Source organism: Mandrillus leucophaeus, unplaced genomic scaffold (genome assembly GCF_000951045.1).
Source record: "Mandrillus leucophaeus isolate KB7577 unplaced genomic scaffold, Mleu.le_1.0 Scaffold452, whole genome shotgun sequence".
NCBI classification, from domain to species: Eukaryota; Metazoa; Chordata; class Mammalia; order Primates; family Cercopithecidae; genus Mandrillus; species Mandrillus leucophaeus.
The window spans coordinates 335,055-344,327 of record NW_012104832.1 but is presented as its reverse complement, the minus strand read 5'-3'; the positions used below and the strand labels follow the sequence as shown (position 1 = coordinate 344,327).

General features: G+C 49.2%; 1 protein-coding gene across 2 annotated transcripts in view; it reads left to right on the top strand.

Moving 5' to 3' along the window:
- Positions 1 to 709: 709 nt before the first annotated feature.
- CLDN11 (claudin 11) overlaps positions 710 to 9,273 on the top strand; it is a 15,711-nt gene continuing 7,147 nt past the window's right edge. The window contains exons 1-2 of one of the 2 annotated variants that reach the window (XM_011994321.1): positions 710 to 1,161; positions 4,959 to 5,123. In XM_011994321.1, the coding sequence (XP_011849711.1) occupies positions 936 to 1,161; positions 4,959 to 5,123 (391 nt within the window). In that variant the 5' untranslated portion in view covers positions 710 to 935. Of the gene's footprint in view, positions 1,162 to 3,081; positions 3,202 to 4,958; positions 5,124 to 9,273 lie in introns of those variants that run through there. The other variant, XM_011994322.1, reaches the window with a different exon arrangement.

Genomic DNA, 9,273 nt, shown 5'->3' with positions numbered 1-9,273 from the left:
ACCTCGGCCTCCCAAAGTGCTGGGATTACAGGTGTGAGCCACCACGCCCGGCCTAGCATGTGTAATTGACAATTGTTCCTACCTTAAAGGCTGTTATGAGAATTAAATGAGCTAATGCATGTAAAATGCATCTGCATAATATATAACACAGCTCGATAAATGTGAGTCGCTACTGTTACCACCATTACCATGGCCACGTTTGCCGTTGATGATGTTCAACCACTGAAAAGCATCGTTTTCTTTCTTCTAGTAACTGTGTGTACTGAATGCTTCGCCTCTGTCCCTACGGCACTTTTCAGGCTGTCACAATCCTGGGTCGTCGGGAGACTGTATCGAGCGCCCTTGCGGTGCTCGCAGCAGGGAAGAGCGAGCGAGCAGGGAGGAACTGAGGAGGGTCGGAGCGGAAGGGAGACCCAGAGACTGAGAGGAGAGAGGGGCTGTAAGAAAGGAAATCAGTCGCAGCAGAACAGAACTCTCGACAAACGCACGCCCTCTTTGCGCTCTACGTTTCTTTGGACCTGGATGGAATTGGAATTGTTTTACTTTGCATCGCGGGACTGCGCTGCGGACGGGGCGGGGCGGCCCAGTGGCCTCCCTGGGGTTGCTCTGCTCCCCTTCACCCTCCCTTCCCGGCCCCGCCCCGCGATTGGCCGGCGCGCCCCGGGGCTGCCGCCGATTGGTGTTCGCTGGCCCGAGCCGCGGGGCTTAAAGAGGGGGCGGGGGCGCGCTGCCCAGCAGCGCTGCCGTCCCCGCCGTGAGCCCTTCGCCGCTGAGCTCGCAGCCTCCCGCGCCGACCTCCGCCTCCAGTGTCCCGCCTCGGGCCGTCGCCCTCCAGCGACTCGCGAGCGTGGGAGACGTACCTGGACAGGCACTGTCCAGCCCGGGTCCAGGCACAGCCGTGAGGGGCGAGGCACGGGGACAAACTGGCGCCCACGATGGTGGCCACGTGCCTGCAGGTGGTGGGCTTCGTCACGAGCTTCGTGGGCTGGATCGGCGTCATTGTGACCACCTCCACCAATGACTGGGTGGTGACCTGCGGCTACACCATCCCCACCTGCCGCAAGCTGGACGAGCTGGGCTCCAAGGGGCTGTGGGCCGACTGCGTCATGGCCACGGGGCTGTACCACTGCAAGCCCCTCGTGGACATCCTCATCCTGCCGGGTAAGGACACGAGCTTGGCGGAGGCTCCCCAATCCTTATCCTCTGGCTAAAGAGCGGGATATTAGACGGCGGTCACAGAGACATTTTGGGGGCTTGAAGACCTTTGGGTACGTTTTTGACATTCCTAGTCCCACCTTGTAGAAGAATTAGGCAGCCCGGAACTTAACTTCTCTAGGCCTCAGTATTCTTACCTGGAATTTGGGGTAATAGTGGCAGTGTGGCCGGTGGTAACACTGGCCGAGTCCCCTTGAGAATGAACAAACCGGAACACATAATAGGAACTGAGTCCGTATTAATTACTGCGGCCCCAGCCCGCATCCTTCCACCGTCGGCTTCCCAAAGTCCTTCCCGCTCCCGCCAGGCCTTCCCCGGGGCGCCGAGCCTTCGCGTTAGATTCCGCCCGCAGAGGTGAGAAGGAGCGTGTAACACAAGCGGACAGGAGAATCGAACCGGCTTAGGCTGAGTTTCCCGGTCCTCATAGGATGGGAGAAGCGCCCCAGCCAGGTTAGAGCCCTCCTAGCTCTGTCCGCCCAGCCGCTGAGCGATTCACGTCCAAGGCGCTCTGGGCTGCCTGGTTTGGGAAATGACAGGTTGGTTCCCGCATGTGCCCAGGGCCACCTCCGCTGCCCCCGCCCCTGCTGTGGGCGCGTCAGACCGCGGGGCTGCGGTGACGCCGGCTCCCGCTCCGCGCCGCTGGGTTGGATAGGGACGAGCAGGGGCTCCTCGGAGGGCGGACTCCACTGGGGAGACACGGAGCGCGCCGCCGAGGGTCGCTCGCCGCCACCCCTCCAGCGTGCCTCAGAGTGGAAAGGGGAGCTAAAAATTGACAGCCTAGCGCGGGCCAGGGGCCACATCTTCACATGTGTCCTGTGGAAACATTCTGGGCGACAGTCTCAATTCAGATTCAAACCACGAGCCAGCTGGGCAATGGCGAGGTCGGGGGCACCCCCTTGGTTTTCTGCTGGAATCTCTGTCCTGCCCCAAAGGCATGTCTTTGTCCCGGTCTCTACAAGGTGGGCTTCTGTCCCCCAGCCTTCGTGGATTGTGCTCACTTAAAGGATTTTCCCGGTTTCCTCAAGATGGGGAGAAACTTGTCCCTGAAGCCGCCAGTCAGATAAAAGACCTGCTCGCCCCTTATGCCTCCTCCAAGCACCCCCTATTTCCAGTCCTCGCAGTCGGAATCTGAATCCCTCCTTCTTCCTTGCTGCCTAGTATTTGGCTCTTATCCCCACAAAGGCACATTTTATCTTGTTTTTTGTTGATTGTTCGTGAGTGAAGTTCTTCCACTACGTTTTAAATTCCTTGAAGATAGAGATGCTGTCCTGTTAATTCTCTTTGCTTCCTCTTCTGGACCTGGCATGGCCTCTGGCACACAATAGCTGCGGGCAGTGCTTGCCTGGCTTGCCTTACGCTATCCTTTACCTCATTTTGAACTTTCAGAAGGCCAGAGGTCAACAAACCCAGATCTAGACTCAGCTTTGGCTAATGCTGGTGTTGGCAGACCAGGCCAGCCTCCGGGATCCAGGACTCACAATCTGGGTGACGGGGAACAAATTGCTAGCATCAGTGAACCACGGTTGTCTTCTTTTGAAAAAGTTAAAATCAGATCAACCACCCATCTTTCACGATTATTTGAGGATTAAATGAGATAAGAAATGTAATCTCCTTTGAGATAGTAGATGCTTCATGAATGGTAGTTATAGTATTTTATTAAAAGCTGGGCATGGTATTTGTAGGGATCTTTGAAGCATAAAATTACCTTTGCTTCCTTCTCCTGAAATTAACTTTACTGAGCATTCAATGCCAAGTGGTTTGTTTTCAGAGAACAAAGGCCATCCTCCAGAGGGGAGTGCATATTGGGGGAGTGGGGGGCGGTGCTAGTCCTTCCTGCCTTCCCCCTCTGTCACACTTTGGGTGGAGGCAGTAACAGTCCTCAGTCCCTATCTTTTGGTGTCCGGACATGGCCTTGGCACTGTAGCATGTGGACAGCCAGTGCCGTGGATTTCAGAACCTGCATTGCCAGTTGACTGCCTTCTTTGTGTGGGTGCTGGCTCTCTACAAGCTGCAGGGGTAGCTGGCTGGGTCGGGGGATGGGCCTCAGACTTTCTGGAGCTCCTTTCTGGAGATCTTCAAGTCAGTAGACACTTGACTGATTATCTTTAATTCTGAAGGAACTGAGATGGGCAGTGCTGGAAGAGGGCCCTTGTGAAGCCCGAATTCTGGCAAAACGTACCTTGCTACGAGACAGCGTTGAAGTTAGGACTTTGTGCACGTGAGGGTCCTGGTGTGTGAGGCAGATGTCGGGCAAGTTTCCTGGCTTTGCTTTGAACTCTGCCTCACCCAGGCCGCTAGTACTAGTTCCTTCTGAGCAAAGAAGGGAGAGTAATAAATGCGCCCCCCCACTTTTTTAAGAGGAGGGAGAGTTTTAATGAGAAACATTACATTTAAAAGTGAAACACATTTGTCTGTGAAATTCTCCCAGTGTCTTGTCAGAGTTATTCTAAATAAATATGACACATATTGTAATCTGTTTCTTAATAAAGTTTTTACTTGGCATTTTACTTGACAGGATAAAGTTCATGTAGTTTTTCTCTACTCTTCTATTTTTCAGTTCTCTTATTCCTTGATTTGCAATTGTTTCCATGATCTGTTGTGGGCACTGTGTTAACTCCATGAATACCAAGGCAGGTGTCTGCCATCCAGGAACCCTGAGGGCTGGAGAGATGCCTTTTAAGCAATGATGGACAGCTGGGGAAGGATGCCCAGGGTACTGTGGGGGAGGCAGATGGCACCCAACCATTTAGGGGCAGGATCCATGAGGACAGCAGCCTCTGGGGAGACAGCAAAGAGAGGAAGCCTAAATTTTAGCTTAGTCTGGGTTAGGGCCACAGCCAATGTGAATGAAAGCACATGGTTAGGAGAAAATCACCTAGGACACCTGGAGATGAAAGCACTGCACTGAGACAGACAAAGAACACCAATGATAACAATTAACCTTTTTTGAGGATTTGGTATAGGCACCGTTTTAAGCACTGCATAAATTAACTAATGTAATCTTCGGTAGAATTCTATTAGAGAGATGCAGGTACTATTACATTATTATCAATATTTATTTATTTATTTTGAGAAAGAGTCCCGCTCTGTCACCCAGGCTGGAGTGCAGTGGCTCTATCTCAGCTCACTGCAACCTCCGCCTCCCAGGTTCAAGCGATTCTCCTGCCTCAGCCTCCCTGAGTAACTGGGACTACAGGCGCACACCACCACACCAGGCTAATTTTTGTATTTTTAGTAGAGATGGAGTTTTGCCATGTTGGCCAGGCTGGTCTTGAACTCCTGACCTCAGAGGATTCACCTGCCTTGGCCTCCCAAAGTGCTGGGATTATAGGTGTGAGCCATCGTGCCTGGCCTATTGTTACTTTATAGATGTGGAAAGTAAGACATCATGGTTAAGTAACTTGGCCCTCACAGAATGATTCTTGGGAGATTTGAGTTTTCATCTGAACTTTCTCATGGGGATGTAATAATGCAAATGGACTCTTGGCCCCTCCACCCTGGAAGCTTGGCCAAGTGGCCTAAACCAGGGGCCCCCATTTAGTCTCTCCAGCCCCCTTTTTTCTTGCTGAGTTGTTTTAAAAGTTGAAAAGTGCTTAGTGACCTTGGACAATACTAGCACCTTCTAAGTCCTGGAATGGGCCAGGAGCGAGGAAGGGAGATGATGCTGAATTCCCCTAAGGCAGGACTCAGGAAGCAAGAGAACCCTGTGGTCTAACCTTTCCCATCTGCTCTCTTGTTCCCAGGCTATGTGCAGGCCTGCCGTGCCCTGATGATTGCTGCCTCAGTCCTGGGTCTGCCAGCCATTTTACTGCTGCTGACTGTTCTTCCCTGCATCCGGATGGGCCATGAGCCCGGTGTGGCTAAGTACAGGCGGGCCCAGCTGGCTGGTGTTTTGCTCATTCTGCTGGGTAAGACAGCTTTCTCAATGGTACCCCACCTATGAGGGAGCCTGATGAATCTCAGATCTTGTGGTTGCTGCCTTCTCAAGTTCAAGAGAAATGTGAAAGGAAGCCAAGTGAACCCAGTGGGGGATGGACCCCCACAATCTGTATCCCTTTGTATTTTACGGGCAGTTTACATAGATGGCTAAGTAATGTCTCTGGGAGTCACTGAACATGAAGATAAGTTTAAAAAGAGAAAGAGAAAGAGGATTTTGAAGGTAGGAAATACCTAAGGGAAAGACCTGAAAGACGGAAGCCTTCCAGTCTTCACAGTGGAATCCTTTTTGAACACCTATGCCCAGGTCCCAAAGCAGATCAATCGAATCAGAATTTTCTGGGCATCAGGCCAGGCAAAGATATTTTTTGAAAGCTTCCCAGGTGATGCTTATGTGCAAGCAAGACTGAGAAACTCAGTTAGTAAAGAAGGAGGCCGAGGTGGGCGAATCACCTGAGGTTGGAAGTTCAAGACCAGCCTGGCCAACATGGTGAAACCTCATCTCTACTAAAAATACAAAAATTAGCCAGGTATGGTGGTGCACGCCTGTAATCCCAGCTACTCGGTGGGGGCTGAGGCAGAAGAATCATTTGAACCCAGGAGGCAGAGGTTGTGGTGAGCTTAGATCGCGCTATTGCATTCCAGCCTGGGTGACAGAGTGCAACTCAAAAAAAAAAAAAAAAAAAAAAAAAAAAAAAAGAAAGAAAGAAAAAAGTAAAGAGGAGGGCAAGAGAAAAGTCAGGAGTTGAGGGTGGTTGGACCACCAGGTGATGGCTCCATCCTGGGGAAAATAGGCCGTCTTTGCTTTGGGTGTACTTGGACACCTCAATAGAATATGGTATGTGTTCATGTAGAAAAGGTATATAGGCTGTGTATACACATAGGAAGACACCTAACCTGGACTGGATGAGTTTCCAGAGCAGAAGAACCCAGCAATAAGCCCTGAGACTTGAAGAGAAGGTGGGCTGGTCATGAATTGAGGGGAGGGACAGTCCAGGGACAGGAAATGGCCTGTGCTCATTTGGTTTTGCTGATTATACCTACACATAGAGGGCTTCATTTAACAACCTATTGAGGGTCCTTCTAGCTCTACTCTCATCAGTGATTTCATTTCTGTCCATTTTTTTCCCCTCAGATGCTAGTTTCATCAGCACATTCTAAATCCTAATAGACGATATGAATTTTAAGAACAACTCTTGTTGCAAAGTGCACGTATCAGTGAGAAGAAATTAGTCTGGGTATGGGTTAGATATAAAATCATGTTCTTCTGAAACAAGGAATTCATACCCCCAGATTGGCATATCAGATGGTGAATTTGAGGGGTAAGAATGGGCGTCAGCATTCTGTGTGGGTTGACGCCACTTAGTGGTGGGTACCTCCCATCTGGAGGCCTCACACTCACAATGATACCAGTAAGGTGAGGGGACATGAGAGGCAGGGCACCATTTTCCAGGATTGCAAAGGGAAGGAGGTTTGCAGGTTCTTGCGAAGCCACAGGGGTGTGTGTGTGTGTGTGTGTGTGTGTGTGTGTGTGTATGTGTTAACAGGAGTGAAAAGACCACTGTAATTTCCAGAGAAAAATCTGAATGTGGAAATTTTGGTTCCAGCCACAAAGAATTTGTGTGCCAGTATCACACAGAACACATATCAGCATCTGGTGCTTTATCTGACTTACAGGGGCCCCCTCTTGCCCTGCTCTATGGAGGTCAGATCTGTGTGTCCGACTCCCTTTCCAACAGGAAAGTCAAAGCTCCACAAGTAAACTAGGTTTGCAGAATCCAGGTGAAATCCTTCTCCTAGACACTTGCTGTTTGTTACTTTCCTCACATTCTCACAGAAGCCCCAGAAGGTTCTCTTGGGCTCTGAGGATGGCAGAGCCAAAAGATGGGTCTGTTGTGTTGGGTGCTCATGTTTAGAAATTCTGGCCTTCCATATGAGTGTCACAGGTATCCACAAGTAAGAGAACACACTAAAACAAACACACAAACCCTGGAAAATAGAGGGATAAAAGCAAAGTATACATAGATAGTTAAAAAAAAAAAAAACAAAACCCTAAATACAACAGAATTGTTTAGTTGAATAATCAGGGATATTGAAGGAAAAAGCAGCTGGTGGTTTGAAACTTCCTAGCTCAATTTGTTTTTCTTTGTCTTCTAAAAGTGGGTTTATGTAGATAGTCAGAATCACAGAGGAAGAAAGTGAGGTGGGGCTGGGGAGTGGGTGAGTGCCTCAGTCCCTGTTTGCCTGTCTGGAGTGAAACTATGGGGGAGGCAGGACATTGAGGGATCTGACCCCACCCAAGGAGGCTGCCCGTTTCCGGACACTCACCGGAGTCCCCTCATTGCACTTTTACGGCCTTGCATTTCCGATATTGTCTGCCTTTGCTCCTATCCAGATTTATTTCTCAGTGGGTCACCACTGCCTGTGGGTTGGATGTTGTTTTGACTAGAACGAGCTAGCTCTGGAAATGTAAAGCTCATTGTCTCAGGCATGGCACCTGCTGATCTCCTCTAGGTCTTCTCACCACGGAGCCCCAAGTGCCTTGTTTCCCCTGTTGGCAGTGGTGGGAGGAGCACAGGGAGTGAAGGCTCCCTTTGTGTTCCTCTGGACTGTTTTCTGTCAGTCCCTCAGAGAAGCCAGCGCTAGGCCTGGGCAGGGTCCTCAGGGTCACTGAATGGGGCTGAGCGAAAACCTCATTCGACCAAAGAAGGTGAGGCATCCCCTGGAGTTCAGGGGCCTGGGAACTGGACACAGTATCACAGCTAGTCCTGGTATGGGAACTGTGAACACTGCTAATTAAAATCTGTTTTTCCTGACCCTGAAAATCTGTAATTATTTTTGTGAAACCTTAAAAAAATTATGTGTGTTGTACACCGTTATCTTCTCAGCAGTTACATTTAATGGTGTGAGGATTTGGTTCCTGCTGTGGAGGAAGAAATAGAAGCCAGTTGCTTCTAAAGCCAGATGAGTGGCGCAGGAGCAGCAGGCTCTCAGATCTGTGGTGGATTTGAGGCTAATCTGTTTGTGGCTTTTTAAGAGTTCCTGCCAACGCAGGAGGTGCCTATGCCCTGAATTGTTTGATCTTATCAGTTGGAATCAGATCCAACTGTGCTTAATCTGGAATCTACTACTTTCTGGCTGTGTGAACTAGGGCAGTTCCTTAATGTCTCTGGTCCCTTCCATAAAATGGGAACAATAACGCCTGCTTCTCAAGTTAGTAAAAACAGTGAAGTGATGTGTGAAAATTATTTAGCATGGGATCTGGCACATAGTAAGTTCTCAATAAATGGTTGCTATTATTTTTTTAATTGTTGGTTAGCTGGTTAAAAAAATACCCAGAGAGCAGCTGGGTATTCTTCCAATCATGTCTAATTTCCTTATTTTTATTTATTTTATTTATTTTTTGAGATGGAGCTTTGCTCCTGTTGCCCAGGCTGGAGTGCAGTGGCGCAATCTTGGCTCACTGCAACTTCTGCCACGCAGGTTCAAGCGATTCTCCTGCCTCAGGCTCCCGACTAGCTGGGATTACTGGCATGTGCCACCATGCCAGGCTAATTTTTGTATTTTTTGTAGAGATGGAGTTTCACCATATTGGGCAGGCTGGTCTCAAACTCCTGAGTCGTAAGCCACCGCACCCGGCCAAGAAGGTCTTTAAGAACCTTTTTATTGTGAAAAATATCAGACCTATGTAAAAGTAGAGGAATAGTATAATAAACCCCTGTGAACCCAACCTCCTCAACAGTGATCAACTCGTGATTGTAATACATGCTTCATTTTTCCACTTCTCCATTTCTTCCAGTCTTCAGATTTTTTAAAGGAAATCTTAGCATATCAAGGAAGTTTTTTTTTTTTGTTTTTTTTTTTTTTGCTATTACTAATGTAAGAAGTCAGAATAATTTAAATGACTTTAATGAAAATTTTGCTTTGTGCTAGAAATGGTGCTTTTGAAAGTTCTTTCAGGGTTGGGCGTGGTGACTCACGCCTGTAATCCCAGCATTTTGGGAGGCTGAGGTGGGTGGATCACCTGAGGTCAGGAGTTCGAAACCAGCCTGACCAACATGGAGAAACCCTGTCTCTACTTAAAATATAAAATTAGCTGGGCATGGTGGCACACGCCTGCAT